Source organism: Mytilus trossulus, chromosome 6 (assembly GCF_036588685.1).
Source record: "Mytilus trossulus isolate FHL-02 chromosome 6, PNRI_Mtr1.1.1.hap1, whole genome shotgun sequence".
Classification (NCBI taxonomy): domain Eukaryota; kingdom Metazoa; phylum Mollusca; class Bivalvia; order Mytilida; family Mytilidae; genus Mytilus; species Mytilus trossulus.
Window position 1 is genome coordinate 22,658,022 of NC_086378.1, and position 16,410 is coordinate 22,674,431.

Sequence of the window (16,410 nt, forward strand, 5' to 3'; positions counted from 1 at the left end):
CCATAAATATGAAACCGTTAACCTCACTAGTAAAAACTTCAGTAATAATTAAGGGTCAAGATCAAAAGAATTATAGTCATCTCTGACAGTACAGTAACGTATGAACATTTACATTTTGTTGACAAAGCAAAAACCCTCTTTTTAAATGGTCAGAGAGCTTTGATTCGACGACCTACGTATCCCGTATGAATCACACTTAAAAAGAATTGATCTTGTGAACAAGGGCGGTATGAATAAAGAGGAATTTCCCGTCGGAAGTGCCTCGGTGTGAATATGGATCAATTGTTCTATTTATATCTTGATCAGCTGATGCAGCGTACGAAGAATGTCTTTATTCCGAGATTTTACACATTGTCATTAAATTTTGGTGATCAAATAGTCAAGGTAAGCATATAGTGTATTCATTGAACCGAAATAATATTTTGTAAATTTTATTTAAACATGTGTTCTTGTTTTCTTTTTCCTTAGCTGAATTTAGGTCAAATAAACACATATTTTATACAAAAACACCATTATTCACAATGGATGATGATGATGACGGATGGTTGTTTAACGTCCACTGGCTAATATTAAATGCATATTTAGGACAAGATGTAAAGTTACATAAAATATTAACTTTGCCTTGACGCACTGAGCCAGATTTTTGTCGTCCTTTCAAAAGGTAATAGTCCGTAGGAAGACGTTAAAATGGAGGTGTTTGCAATAATTTATTTGATAAACAACGATCTTTTATCTGTTGGTATAGATAATAATAATTCATTTCCTATAGTTTAATAATTTTGTATCCTGGCAACGGTGCCAAAACAAATTCATATCGGAATTTGTTTAATTTATCGATATCCACTTGACCATGTTGACCAAACATGCATACATTACTTCCTTTTCAAATATTCTGACAAATATTGATTGTCAGCAGAATTTCCAGGTACTGATTACATAATATATTTCGATCGTATTCGATTTTGCTTACTAATTTATCAATATTGATTTTTTAGTCCACATATGTCATCAACTTTTATAAATTGACAACCAGTCTGTATTTCCGTAATTATTAACTGTACTTTCCAACAGTATCGACAATGTCAAGGAGAAATTATATAATTTTAACTAAAAATTATTGAAATTTTGAAAGTAAAAAATGTTGCAGTCTGAGAATGTAAAATATCAAATTAGTGATAAGAAAAAATCCAAAATGGCATAGTGTCATCAATTGTAAAAACTTCCTTTTAACAATTAAAATAGGTTCAAAGTCTTGGGATAATTTGAATGTAGAGACTTATTTTAAGTGGCGTCACTATAGCATGTAATAGTGTGTAGAAATTTTAATCTTCAATTGGCTGTCGTTTTAAAGCATAGATGTTTGTTTACGTATAATCGGTTATTTACTTTTAAAATATTCTTAAATTGTACACGGCCTAAATCTTTTATAGTGGTCAGTAAGGAGATAACCCTCCTGTTGGATTGGTAAGCATTTATTATTGAAATAATTTGGGGACGGATGAGAGATGATGAACTTGTGACCTTTTATTTTCTTTACAAATTTACAAAACTGTCGCTTTTCTTATTTGTGTGCTAATTCTTCGTGAAATTGAATTAGAATTTTACAAAGGACAATCATGTTTAATTTAAAACGGCAACTGAAGAGTTAGTTGGGTGTTCTGTCAAGATTTTCGAAAAATGCAGTCAAGCAAAAGTTCAATGCGGATAAGAGTTTTTTTTTCGGAGGAGTTTAGGTATTAAATTTAGTCCTGTTGTCGTTCGTTAGCAGCTGTTCGTTACATGTTGTTTAATTTTAGAAATTAAAGAATAAAACGAAACGGAGTTGCTTTCAACTAAAACACGTAGTTGTATGTAAAAAAAAAAGGAAGATTTATTAAGATCCATTAGGACATTTTCTATAAGCAGCAAAATCTAGTCTCGACCGGAACGTGTAATGTATAATTGTATGACGTGAGTAAGCAAGAATAATCAAAGTTAAGCGTGAAGTAATCATAAATAACATATTAACAAACTTCTTTAATCGTTTTGGAGTTACATGTATTTAAATAAATCGTGCGTAATATTATTTTTTGAATTAGTTTGAACACAAAATATTAATTTATTAGATTAGATTATTAAACTGCTTTTACGTTTTATTAACTTTGATTTTGCAGAAAATATGAGTACTTGATGCCCCTTCTATTATTTGTTAGTGCATAACAATTCTGAAATCGTTGACCGAAAAGAAACTGAAAGCATGTTTTTTTAAATCCAAATCCTGTTATACCTTTTGTTGCAGATCCACTTCTTTCCGGATTATTCAGTTTGATATTTTTGGAGTACTATGTCGCAGGCTATTGTTTTAAATTACACGGCAAAACAATCCTTTCAGTCCCACCATAGATGTACTAGCCATAGATCTATGACTATTATATCTATGGTCCGACGTTGTTTGGACGTCTGGTTTTTTTCTATAACGATGGCTATATCCAGTTTGTAGTTTGCATATGTAGTTTTATTTTTGATTCGAATCATGCATGATACATCAAGCAATGATGGCGTGATACCTGGTAACATTGCATAATGAAGAGGTAGATGAAAAAGTATTGAATAATGATTTAATCTAGATCAATTTATTACGCGTACTTACTTAATCAATATTCCTGATGGTGTTACAATGTGACTAATACAACATCACGTTTGTTAATCAGCTGGCTTTCACTTCACCAGATTTTAACCATAACTTTGGAATAAGATTCCAAGATTTAATGTATTGGGATGACTATTTAGTTGTCAGGTAGGCCCAAATAATTTTTTAAAATATTCGAAATTTAAGCATATCGATTGGACACTTTTGCATAATATGTCAAGGTCAAGAGACTCCAAACAGGATATTTCCGGACGTCATTCGAGAATCTAAGGCACTATTGTTTGTTCCCCAAATGAATGGAACAGTTTGAATCATTCTGAATTCTCCATAGTTTATCAAATCATTGACACACTCGACTAAGTTTCGAGCCTTTATCATTTTTATAGTAGAACGCACGGAAAACAAGTACATGTATGCATAATAGGACAAGTGAGGTTAAACGAATGTACTAATCTATTTAGGACAAAGAGGTCAAAGTGGTTTTCTGATTTTGTTGTTAACAGAGGAGAGAAAACAACTTTGACCCCCAGGCCCGCAGCAAAGACTTTTCAAGGGGGAAACGTGTGAAGTTGCTCTATATCTATATCTGTTCACACCTATAGACTAGTCCGAAATATATTCTATCTATTTAAAGATAACCTATGATATATAAATATTTACTCAGGGTTTGCTGATAATTCATCAAGGATACAAATTGTCTCACATTAAGGTCAGTGTCCTATTAATCTAAATTTACATGTACGTACACATTGGTAAAATGCACGTTTAGGCATATGGATGTTTTCTAAAACGTACGCAATATCAGTATAGGTATACAAGGACGCAATGAATATCTTTAGTCAGCTTTTGATTTTGGTTAAAGATGCATCTCGCCGATTTACCTTCCGTAGTTTTGCTTTTATAAATTCTTTATATTTGAATCCGGGAATTGCATTATTTATTTAAAATGTGTACACAAATTATCCTCCGTAAACACATTGGAAATGAAGAATCCCAAAGGTGTTCATATCTTAACATAAACTACATAAACTCATACTGCATCTTCCTATATCTATAAACATATGATTCAAAAATTGAAAAAAAGCATGTGGAAAATATACATCCTTAAAATCCATTAAAAATGGAATCGCAGCGAATTTATTGTTCATGTCCATCTCTTGAGTAGAAAAAGAGACACAACAATTTGTGAAATAATTTGTTCTTTTAAGACAGTAAAACTCGGAAAATAATTGTAATTAATGGAAAACAAAATCATAACGGATTTTGGAAAAAAGGGGCGGGGCGGCTAAAAATTGTCCTGTTCCCAAGAACCTATGCTTCAAGATGCTAGTATTGAACATTTTACCGAACTAAGTTGACAAACAAATCACTGTAATATTTAAACAGGGTTAACGATATTAATTTATAGTTCGCTGTATATTTAATGACATAATTAAGTATTTATAAGTATTTGATTTCAATTACATAATGCTATTATGCTTTTAAATAATAATCATGAATAGCCCTTCATACGAGATTAAAGAAAGCAAACACCCCTGGGTCTACATCAATGTATTACAGTTCTAAGGATAACACTGTCATATCTTATCTCACTACAACGTACACATTTACCTTAAAACTTGACTTAGTTCAGGACAAATATGACAGTTATCTGCTTATACAATTAAAGATGTAGGTCCTCGGAATGATAGCTGATACACTACACGTCAATCAGTGTCGTTTTTCGACACCTATCTTGACAAGTGACCATTATGACCTTTAAGTACAAGGAGGTCAGTAAATATGAAATTTAGACACGCAATTGGGCATTGTATTGATTTATCTTCTGTTACACAATTACAACAGATTAAATCCATTTGACGTTAAATTTGCCAATGCATACATATAAGTAATAGCTATAACATTTCCATTTTAAATCATAATTTACATATTATTTTTTTATGCCCCCGACATAACCGGAGGATACCATTGTCCGGCCGGCCGGCCGTATGTACATCCCACAATTGTTCTGTAGCTTAAGTTTGCCACAACTTATAATTGAAACTTCTAGATTTACGCTTTACCAAAGAGTAATAAAGTAGATCGTCAATGATGGGTATGACTTTAACGTACCTCTTTAGTTTAAACTATAGTTTATGTTGTTCCTTGTCGCTAAGTTGTGCCCCTGTTAATGCGTTCACTTTCAGAAACCAATCCTTCGCTCTCGGCAATTTGTCCTGCTTGACAAATTAAATTCGATCATCTTTAGACCATCAGAATCTCAGTTCGTATACTGCTATACCATGCACCGACACGTGCATGTTTCCGGCATTACTGCTTGAAATATCTTTCTTTTCTGCTTAAAGTCATATGTTAAATTACTAGTTAATGTTTCAAATATTGCGTCTATAGTATTTAGGGGGTAGGGGTGGTAATACCAATCTGGTTTTAGTATGTTATTACATTGCTTTTCTGTTTAAAAGAGACAATAAAATAAAACAATATCGAACTCAAAGGGAATTTGAAAACAGGAAATGAACAAAAGATAATAATAATCTAAAACAAAGATATTATTTGGGTCAAATTTCCTCACATCTAATTTTGCCAAAAATAACTATGCATAAAAGTCATAGTGTCATTTCAACTAACATTTCTGTTCTAAATTACCAAGATTATATATATCATACTATTCATTCATTAGAACAACTAACACACATTTCTGTAGATTATGCGGAATCAGATAAAGACTCTTTATTTTACCGTTATTCTGCTGCATGGAATCTAATCGGAAGTACCTGCACTTATATTCGAGTATATGATGACTTGGTGGTTAATACTGTTAAATTGATTTGAAATACTGTTAGATGTTTTATGAGATATTATTTTACACCCGCTTTCTAAAGCAGGTTGTTTATAGTGTTTTTTCGTGCGTTCGTTTGTTTATTTGCCCTTCTGTCCGATTTTTTTTACCCACAACTGCCCCCGAATCGCTGGACAGAATATTGTGAAACATTCACAGATTCTTACTGACACGAGTTACTTTTGCACATTTTATTTTATTTCTTCATCTGAATAGTTTTTGGGGTTCACTTTGAGATAGTTGTTATAGTTGCTTACATCCACTTCATTTGAACTTTAGTCAATAGTTTTTTTCTTAGGCAATCTACTACATCTCTTTTATATTTGAGAGAATTTTGCGTTCATTGCAGTTTCCATTTTCTTCCATAAATAAGATATTAGCGGATAAAGTTCTATTAGAGAACCATCTCTTCGATTGGGAATTTTATCTGTTGCACCTGTATAGTAGATTAGATTTAGAATACTATGCTTACTATGAAGGCGGAGTCCAAAGATTATCCAAATATGTGACTATGAATATAAAATATTTATTTTAAAGTGATGACACATATTATTACAAAATTGTATTAAGCGACTGAGTAATGTGCCACTCGATAGCTAGCACTTCACATTAATAGGATAATGTTCAAGTGTATTAGTTTAATACAAGTGGATCTTCCGAGTGTAGTTTCTTTTTGTAGATCGTTTGTACACACAAGGACAATGACTAAAGAGTCCAAAAACATCAGAAGTCCGAGATAAGAACTTATACTTGTTAGTTTTTATTAATAAATAAACCATTACATATATAATATAAGTATGGTGTACTATCTGGTTGTTGATATGTGAAGGAAGCTTTTAATGCCTTACAACTGTCAACATATCAATATGTTTGCCTTGACCGCTGGGGAACTATACGTAAACAACACGGACAGTAAACATTTGCTATCTATTTCAGAGGTTTTGCGGTCATTCATTCAGTATGAAAGGCACTTGAAGACCGTCAGACCAAAACAAGATTCATTTAGGTATGTGGTAGGATGAAATCACGTGACAAATTTTTTGTATCCAAGACAGTGACAAACTGAATGCATTTTACATAAGATTTATGTTTTATATATTTTTAGTCCTTCAAGGACATTCGGTTTATTAAGGCTAATAGAGTATTAAGTTTATCGCTGATGGAATGCTTTTTATTATGCCTATCAACACAGATATATAGTCTTAGTACACCGCACTTCAAAATACTTTTGGTAGCATAAAAAATAACGCGTTTTGATTTACTAAATTAATCACAATCTGTTCTCACGGCAATATTGAAAAAATAGTTTACTATTTTCGCCAGATGTCCTTTCTAGATCGGTTTCCAATATAACATTATCAATAACACATTTATTTGTCAGTCAGTTGTGAATTTTATTTTGTTCAATTTTCCCGCGAGAACGAATAACAAGGTGTACATTATAGTAATGTTGATTCTAATAGTCAGGTGGACTGCATAAACGATATTATTAAACGTGGTATAGAAATAATTAAAACTCTCATAGCCATCTCAACGCTAAATTTAATTGCGAGCAGATTAAGAACCAAGAAGCACTACAAATAAATATATAAATATACGCATCATTTGATCGCAATGAAGGTTGTACTTAATTATTCGCAACCTTCACATTGGCATGGCAATACATAAAGTAAATATGGACAACAACACTCTTCGGCCGGTAATAATATTTTTTGTTTATGTCGTAAAACATATTACTGTTAATATTTCTTATGTTTCTACAGTGGGCATTCATCTATAACCGAGGACAAATAAGTCCTTAGGATAAAATGACGGATAATGGTAAAGTTCTTGAAGTTAAGCGAGTTGAGTCGGAGGAGTCCCTTGATGAAGGGGATTTAGAGGATTTCATCCCGACACCCCCAGATGGCGGATGGGGCTGGATGATAGTCTTAGCTTCGTTGGTTTGTAATATCATCGTGGACGGTATTGGATATGCCTTTGGAGTACTTCTGCCAATATTCGCGGATTATTTCTCAGCACCAAACAGCAAAGTTGCTTTGGTTGGGTCCCTGTTGTGTGGAGTTTATCTGTGTGCAGGTAAGTTAATTAGATACTTATGATACAAGACAATACATTCATGGTATATCAATTTCGAGTATAAAACATGGTCTAATAATGAATTAAAATGTATATAAGTTTATCTTGTTAATCATATTGCTGAGCGCCATTGTATGCTAGTACATTCATATAAAGAATAATGAGGGAGTCAATCTTAACTTTCGAGTTGGATTTTGAGATTATTACAAAAAAAGTTATAAAACAAAAATTACGAACTCCGAGGATTATTCAAAACTGAAAGTCCGTAGTCAAATGGCAAAATCAAGATCTCAAACACATCAAACGAACGGAAAGCAACTATCTTATTCCAGACTTGGTATAGTCATTTTGTTATGTAAAAAATGGTGGAATAAACTTGGTTTTAAAGCTATCTAAACCTCTCACTTGTATGTCATCCGCATAAATTCCATTACATTGACAACGATGTGTGAACCAACAAACAGACATTAAAGTTAAATATGTCAAAAATAGGGGTACAGCAGTCAATATTGTGTTAGAATCTTAATCCCTATGGAAAAAATATATAATCAAACAAATATGTCAGAAAGAAAAAAAAGTAAAAGTAATATTCATAAAGACAAATAAAACAATACTATAACACGTTGTTAAGATGATTAAGAATGCCAGTACCCAGATCCAATACTTCAAGCCCATCGTGTATTATTTATGAAAGTTATTCGTCAACTTTCTACTCAGACATTGGTGACGTTTAATAGTCTGAGTAGCAGCTGCAAGCTCAAAAATACTGAATAAGTTGGGAAATATATATCCGATATGTACGGGAAGATGGTACATTGCTACTCAGGTTGGGGAAATTGATAATTTCAAAATCAAAATCGTCTCGTTTGTCATCAATTCTGGTACTGAGATGAATCATGATTGTGTATGTCAGATTCGAGGTATAAGTCTAAAAATGAGACAGAGGAAGCCGTGTGTGTTGTTTCTTTAATTTTTAATTATGGGAGACATATGAATGGATTCTGACCAGAACAGGGTGGATTGTTAATGGAGAGAACATCATAAAAAAAAAAGAAAAACGTTGTTGATGTGAACATGAAAAAACAACATGTTGTCTATTCTATACACTAATTTCACTTAAAATTTTTACAAAAAGATTACTTAAGCTATGCATAGGCTTTTTTGTTTTTGAGATTTTTCGGTTTTCCATAATATCTAAACAATTACTAAGTGTTGAACAAGAGTGTATCTGCTCAATCCAACCTTTCAATGACTATGTACAAAGTAAATGAATAGCATGTTTTTTTTTCAAAGCTGTCAACGGTTCTATCAGCCAAAGATAGAATGTTACATAAAAAGATTCAAAATGTGGCAATAATAACCTGAAATAAGAGTTTTTCGTATATAAATAGAGTGTCTACCCATTATTTTCAGCAGAAACACTGCTGGATTAAAGGCATATATGATATCACATATGGTCGTGTAGTATATTGGTTATTGTTCATGTCGCAAGACTGCATAGGCAGACTAAGAGATAACCGATTCTGGAAGTTTTAGATTTCTTGTCTGTTTTGTAGGACCGATAGTAAGCGGGCTTGTCAATAGATTTGGATGCCGAGCAGTCGCGTTCACAGGGAGTATTGTCGCATCTGCAGGATTCATGTTGGGATCATTTGCTCCAAATTTAGATTTACTTATATTATTCTACGGTGTTTTTGGAGGTAAATATTGGATATTTTTATTAATCTATTTTTATTGAAAAATACTGATTACTGCAAGTTACTATAACCTTAAGATTGTGTTAATTTTAATATAGAAAGTTTGTTTTATCTTTAAAGATGCTGAAACAATTATTTATTTATTGAATACACAAATCTATATCATAATTTTTATACCGTTTAATTAAAAAAAAGTAATACTACAAAAATATTTTTAACTTTTACAGTATGGAACTGATTTTCTCTTGTTTTTAGGTTGCAAAAGAACAATAGACAAATGTTCAGCATGACTTTGATATCTATATTTTTATTTATAATAATCATCTTTAGATAACTATACTGTACAGGTTAATGTTTGGTTGTTTCGCTATTGTATTTCGATACTAGGGTTAACCTGCTGTTATTCAAAAAATGTTATTATGCCTGTTAGATTAGTTATGCTTACTTGATTTGACATTTTCAGGTCTTGGTTTTGGAATGATATATTTACCATCTATTGTAAGTGTTGGCTACTATTTTGAGAAGAGGAGAGCTGTAGCTACAGGTATTGCAGTATGTGGCTCAGGTATTGGTACCTTTATTTTCTCTCCGCTGAATGATTACTTGTTGAAAGTCTTTGACTGGAGAAATTTATTATTCTTACAAGCAGGAATTATTCTGAACTGTCTCGTGTGTGCAATGTTAATGAGACCGTTAGAGCCAAAAAAGAAAGTGAAAAAGGTTATTACCGAGGATGACAAGGACGAAATGCGCCATCATTTCAAGGTCAAAGCTCAAAGAAACAGGAGAATCACAACGGAGTCAGAGTCTAGTGTTCAAGACCTCAAAACATTTGCCAAATTGAGAGAGGCAAAACTTATGAGAGAAAATAAATTGAACGAAGAGGAATCCGACATTTGGTCAGTACCAAGTGAATTTTTTGTCAAAGGAAACCCAGAAAGCAACCCTAGTAGTCCAACAGATACTCCGAAAATCATACTATCCCCCAACGAGTCTGTGACAAATGCAGAGTCGTCCATCAGATCGTCCATCAGATCGCAGACGTCTAATACAGATAAGAAGGTGACAGTTTCTGTAGACGACAAAACAAAAGAATCGCAACCAAATATAGAAGTAAATCGGCCATCAAATGGAATAGCTATTGCTGCTTACGAAGTTCAACCATTGATAGAAAATGGCTACACAAAAATTAAGGAGAAAAAGTCAAGGCTGCAACCACCTGCTGGTTCACAAATGAAAATAGGATCATATCGAGATATTGTTGCTCATAAAGACGATTTTGCTAGACCATTGTATAAAAAAGACATATTTTACAGCGGAAGTATCGTTCATATCCCACAATTCCGTTCTCAACCCAATATGGACAGCTATGTAACTAGCATTACATCAATTCCAGGTGTGTCAGAGGTTCCAAAAACATCAGTATGGGATCACTGCACATGCTTGCCAAAATCCGTCGTAGACACATTAAAAGAAATGTTAGACTTTTCCTTATTGTTAGATTTAAACTTTGCTTTGTTGTGTCTAGGAAACTTATTTGCCATGTCTGGATTTTATGTTCCTTTTACATTCCTCGTTGACCAAGCTCAGCGGTTAGGAGTCCCCAGTACAGAAGCAGCTTTCCTTCTTTCAGTTATCGGTAAGTAAGCAGAATATAAAAGTTATAATCATTCTGAGTAAATATATCGGATCGATAATAATCAAACAGATGTGGTATTATTGGCAATAGGGTAACACCCAAAACTGAAAAAAAGTTTTTTCTTGAAACGAGCTTTCGCGTTAGTGGGTATAAAAGTTTTTATGCAGACAAAAACACACACATCAATGGGATTAACAAACTAATTTTGATTCTACACAAGTCATATGAGGGATGAACAATGCACTTATGTGTATGGAATTAAATAAATAATTTAACTTTTACTAAAATATCAACACATAGATACAATATTTCTCAAACTTCTAGTTTTAAAGATATTTCTAGACGAGGACACTCATTTTATTATATGTAAGAAATATAACATTTTTATGGAATAGAGTATTGTCTCATATATAAAATAAAAAAATAGTTTGTTTTGTCAATAATACGACTACCCATCTATATGTCACCACACGCATTTCAACAATGATCAATTATATACCGTTAAATAAGCATTTACAGTCCAGAAGATTTTTACAGAACCTAAAGGTATTATTTTTGAACAAAACAATCAACAAAAATGTTTTTTTATAGGCATCGACCAACGAAAATAACTAAAATATCTCTATCTTGTCATTCTTTCTCCATTTTCATTTTCAATTATATGTTTCAACAGAACAAAAGCTTTGATACTATATTAATTCTTCCTTTCAACTGGTAACTACTTTTTTCTTTTACTCCATAGATATGGTTATACATTAATTTCAGGTATTGCCAATACCATTGGTCGAGTTTTAGCAGGACTGTTGGCTGACATGAAGAACGTCGATGCACTTGTTATCAACAATGTAGCCCTTGTTATCAGTTCAATCAGTCTGTTTCTCCAGCCACTATGTACAACATATGAACTGTTGATTGTATTCTCAGTTATTTATGGACTGTGTGTTTGTAAGTCATTTTGTATTGAACATTTTTGCTGGAAAAAAGTAAAAACACAAAAACACAAAAATACTGAACTCCAAGTAAAATTCAAAAAGGAAAGTCCCAAATCAAATGGCAAAATCAAAAGTTCAAACACGTCAAACGAATGAATAAAAACTGTCATATTACTGACTTGGTACAGGCATTTATAGTAGATTGAACCTGGTTTTAAAGCTAGCTAAACCTCTCACTTGTATGACAGTCGCTTATAATTCCATTGTTTTTTTTGTGTGCATAATTTACAATATTATACAGATTTTTTTGTTTGTCCAAAAAATTATGATCCTATCCAACTCCGTCTGGATTTACCTTAAGTAGGAATGCATAAAGCCGAATATTAGAAAGCCTAGATAATAAATAATCAAAGGTATCAGGATTATAATTTAGTACGCCAGACGCTTTTCGTCTACATAAGACTCATCAGTGATGCTCATATCAAAATATGCATAAAGCAAAACAAGTACAATGTTGAAGAGCAATATGACTAAAAGGGACATATCAATAAAAGCCAAATCCGTCTAAGGTCTATTTCGCGTTGGGAGTTGAAAATTTAGGAATCTATGGATGAGGTTCTGTTTGTTTTATCCACATATTTGTGGAGGGGAGGGGAGGGTTCATAAGCATTTCATATACTTTTTCATTCCTGTATGTGGGATAGAGAAAACCTTTGTAAGAGGAAATTGTTTTACCAATCCAGTGTTTATCGGCTCTATTGGAAGTTAATTTTGTAAAGACACTCAAAAGTTTTCATAGATAAACAAAAGTATACTCACACACACAAACTAGCTTTTTATTTGGTGCATAATCTACAAACGTAAATGTTTTATTTATAGCTGCTTACATCTCACTGACATCGATTATCTTATGTGACCTACTGGGACTCAGTAAGCTGACAAATGCTTTTGGTTTGTTAACATTATGCCGTGGTATTGCTGGTATATACGGCCCTCCTTTGGCAGGTTGGTAGAATATTTTAAGTCTTATAGTTTAATCAAAAAAGCATTAGTTTCATGTTTTTCTCCCGCGTAGATCGCGAAAGCGCGACGATTATTTATTTTTTATTTAGTTTCCTTTTCCTTTAACGATATTGAAAGTCAAATGACATTAATATAATTTTAACATTGTTATCTCAAAATTACAATAAAGTAATACTAAATATGTTGAAGTAAGGGAGGAATTAAATCCTTTGTTTTACCTCAACAATGATAACTGCATTTTTAATAAAAAAAGTTAAAAAAAAGTCAATTATAAAGTTCTTACCCAGAATAATTATACTTTGCAGGCTATGTCTTTCAACTGAGTGGCAGTTATGATGCATCTTTCTATCTTGGAGGTGGAATGTTTTTAGTAGGAACGTTATTCCATTTAGCGTTACACTTACCGTGTGTTAAACGTAACAATACATTAGCACACGACACAGAAATGGAATTTATGGCTGACGATCCTTCAGAAGAGCCAGTGGCGGTATAGATTATGATTTCAATTCATTTAGTTTACTGTTCTCAATTCCTTTGTCAATTGTCTCCCGAGGAACGATTTTATTACTGATATTTTATAATTATCATTGTTTCTTTATTTATCCATTTTTCACTATGTGGTTTAAATGAAGATATAGAAAATAGCTTGTCTATTTTATTCATGCTGGATTGTCTTTTGACTTTATTTCTGCTGTTATATAAGTTCACGTTTCTTACATGCGTTACAATCATACATTCAATCAGATGTCAGCGAGACATGCTTTGTAGTATTAATGCTTTAATTAATTTCTTTTTCCTGCTTTAAATGCATTTAAAAAAAAAAATTGTCTCCGATTGTTAAATAGAATTGCTAAAGTAAGGAAATGGAGCCCCTTACTTTAGTAACGCAGATAACTCGTTAAATGGGTAAGGCGTTTGCAATATATGGAGTCAGCTTCATAAATGTATTTTTAATTCACAATTCAGAAACTTGCTTGTTAAAAAACATAAAAGAACGTGCTATATATATCACAGAATTAGAACAATTGCATCAGGCTTAAATATATAATATGTTGATGCTTTTTTTCAATTTTAGTGAGCATTATTTCATGTATTCATATTACTTTTATATTTGAACATGCAATGCAGCAAATACCAATTATGTTCATATTTGATGTTTATAATTAAAGATGATTTTTATGCGTCATGATTGTAAAGACAATTCTATTTTGAATCATGATGTTTGTATCTTTTTCACATTGTTAGATCCTATACTTTGAAATTTTATCAAGATTATCAGTTCTTAGTGTATGTTGCTCTTAATTTTATGATTGTAAATTGGGATACTTCTTCAATTGAACATTTATAAGCGGTTTACCTTTAGTTCAGCTAGAACTGCAATAGGAATTTGAATATTTTATTGTAAACAAATATACATGTATGTGTGTATTTTGTACATGAGTTGAGGTATGCATGTGTATATTTTATTTAGATTTTGTATGGTAATTGGAAGGATAACATGTAAGCAAGAATAGTATGCACCTAGATTTAATGTTGAATTTGAATAATATGGTATATATATTTATCCGTAAGGATGTTTTCATTTTACATTTGTATAAATGTGTTTTATTGTTTACCTTTGCAAAGCTTTTTATTTATATGTGTGTTTATTATTTTTAACAACACGATTATTTATGAATGCTATTGTATATCCGTTTTTTCTTCCCAATTTAATATTTAAACATGTTCATTTTTGTATTCTTGTGTGAAATGAAATCTTTATTTAATGAAAGAAAAATAAATGACAACAAAACAATTATTCAATAGTTATGGATTATGTAAACAAATTTACACTTTCTAGATCAATCATGTTAAGGCAATATTTATATAACATCAACTATAAAAGACGATTTAATAGGTACACTATATATAGTGGTTCTTCAGACTTTTTTTAAAATACCAAAGATAAGTCACATAAACCAATACTTTATCATAAACAATGCATGCTTTACTGACATGTTTCAAATATTTTAAACGGTTTAAAGACAAGAAGCATTGGTTTAATTTCTGACCATAAAGAGCTTGGAGTGGAGAGTAGAAATTACCAAGTCTGAGGTAGACAAAACTGACCAAGGATACCACCAGGTTTATAATAGTGTACGTAAGAAGCATGTTTTCTAAACAATGACACTGACGTTCGAAACAAAAAGGTTAAAGGGCTTAAAAAAGTACGAAGTTAAAGACCATTTAGATCAGTCCGAAGAGTTTTGTCAAATATATCTAAAGTAATATATTCCTTCGGTAGAAAACCCGTAGTGCTTCGAACAGTTCAAAGTTTTATCATATGTACTTCAATTGACTGGATATATGTTTTTATCGATTTTTTTTCAGCACGTTTTAAGTCTGACCACCTATCCTAAGAAAACTATGATGCTTCATTTTTATTACGGGTGATATTCATTTCTTGCTTTTTTTAATGAGACAAATTGTCTACTAAGTCTTTTCCTTGAATTGATGAATTATTGTAAACTTACAAATATAGTATATATTTATTTATGGTATGTGTATATTTGAAATTCTTATATTTATTGCGTTTTTACATGTTTGGTCAGTTCTTAAATATATACATCTATCACCAGTTTCAATATATTATTGCGTGGCATGCACAAAAACATTTAAACAAATTGAAGCAGGATATGTACAGTCATTACGTGTTTTCCTGTGACTACAAGAGCTGTCGATATGATTATAAAGAACAGTAGAACTGTCTTAGTATGAATAGGCTGTTCACAATATGGAGTATTTGGTATTTCTTATATTTTGTTTAAATGGGACTTGACTTTTAGTGAATAATTATTTATATACAAGAGTTCATAGAAATGTCTGTGTTTTGTAATCATCGCTTACACAATAACTGCATAAGAACTTTTATCACATTTATCATCATTCAAAGACTTATACAAGAAAAACAATTTATTTTTTTGCATTAAATGTGGAAAATTCTACTCTTTGTATATTCATGTAATGTTTAGTTTTTGCTAATGAACAATGTCAAGATTATCTTAAGTGTCATACTAAATGTCAGTTGTATTATAAGAAATTCATTTTTTTTTAATTATAAAATGTTGACTTTTGCCATGTATTTTATTACTGTAATAAAAGATGTAGGAGAAAGATATCTTGCATATTTTCAAACGTTCTTTTTAATAAAATATATCCTTCTTAATAGAATTTATCTATGTACGAATGCTACTTAATGTATCATTTTGCTTTTAAGCACATATTCGTTTTGTGATTGTCTCTATACTTAAGGAACACATCTTTGTCAAAAGACTTTAAATGAAATCAGTAGTGTGATATCTTTTTCACATGGAGACATAATTGTTCGCTACAATGGGGATAATGATGAAAAGAAAGAAAAATTGTATAAAAAACTCAATGAATTGTATGCGTCCGAAATACTTCGCAGGATCTGCATTCATCGGACACGTTCTAAGCCGGACAGTATAAAGGCAAAAGATATATAGTTGAGTCATGGAATCAAACTAAAACATACGAAATTACATTTTTCGAAGAGCTACTTTTATTGATTA

General features: G+C 31.7%; 1 protein-coding gene across 4 annotated transcripts; it reads left to right on the plus strand.

The window, feature by feature from the left end:
• Nucleotides 1-217: 217 nt before the first annotated feature.
• LOC134720935 (monocarboxylate transporter 12-like) lies at nt 218-15,993 on the plus strand. Of its 4 annotated transcripts, XM_063583524.1 has the most exons (9): nt 279-384; nt 1,431-1,464; nt 6,405-6,474; nt 7,232-7,547; nt 9,104-9,247; nt 9,708-10,883; nt 11,649-11,828; nt 12,695-12,820; nt 13,144-15,993. In XM_063583524.1, exons 4-9 carry the CDS (start codon nt 7,277-7,279, stop codon nt 13,329-13,331), a joined length of 2,085 nt encoding a protein of 694 aa, XP_063439594.1. In that variant the 5' UTR covers nt 279-384; nt 1,431-1,464; nt 6,405-6,474; nt 7,232-7,276; the 3' UTR covers nt 13,332-15,993. The 4 variants fall into 4 exon arrangements, with proteins under 4 accessions (XP_063439593.1, XP_063439594.1, XP_063439596.1 ...); XM_063583523.1 differs by lacking the exon at nt 1,431-1,464 and having other exon boundaries at nt 218-384; XM_063583526.1 differs by lacking the exons at nt 279-384; nt 1,431-1,464 and adding an exon at nt 2,657-2,776.
• Nucleotides 15,994-16,410: the final 417 nt, after the last annotated feature.

Bases quoted from the DNA above. Each gene is read 5' to 3' on its own strand.
- LOC134720935 (XM_063583523.1), top strand. From the start codon at position 7,277: ATGACGGATAATGGTAAAGTTCTTGAAGTTAAGCGAGTTGAGTCGGAG. The intron at 11,829-12,694 runs GTAAGTCATTTT...TTTTATTTATAG, and splicing joins TATTTATGGACTGTGTGTTT to CTGCTTACATCTCACTGACA. The intron at 12,821-13,143 runs GTTGGTAGAATA...TATACTTTGCAG, and splicing joins ATACGGCCCTCCTTTGGCAG to GCTATGTCTTTCAACTGAGT.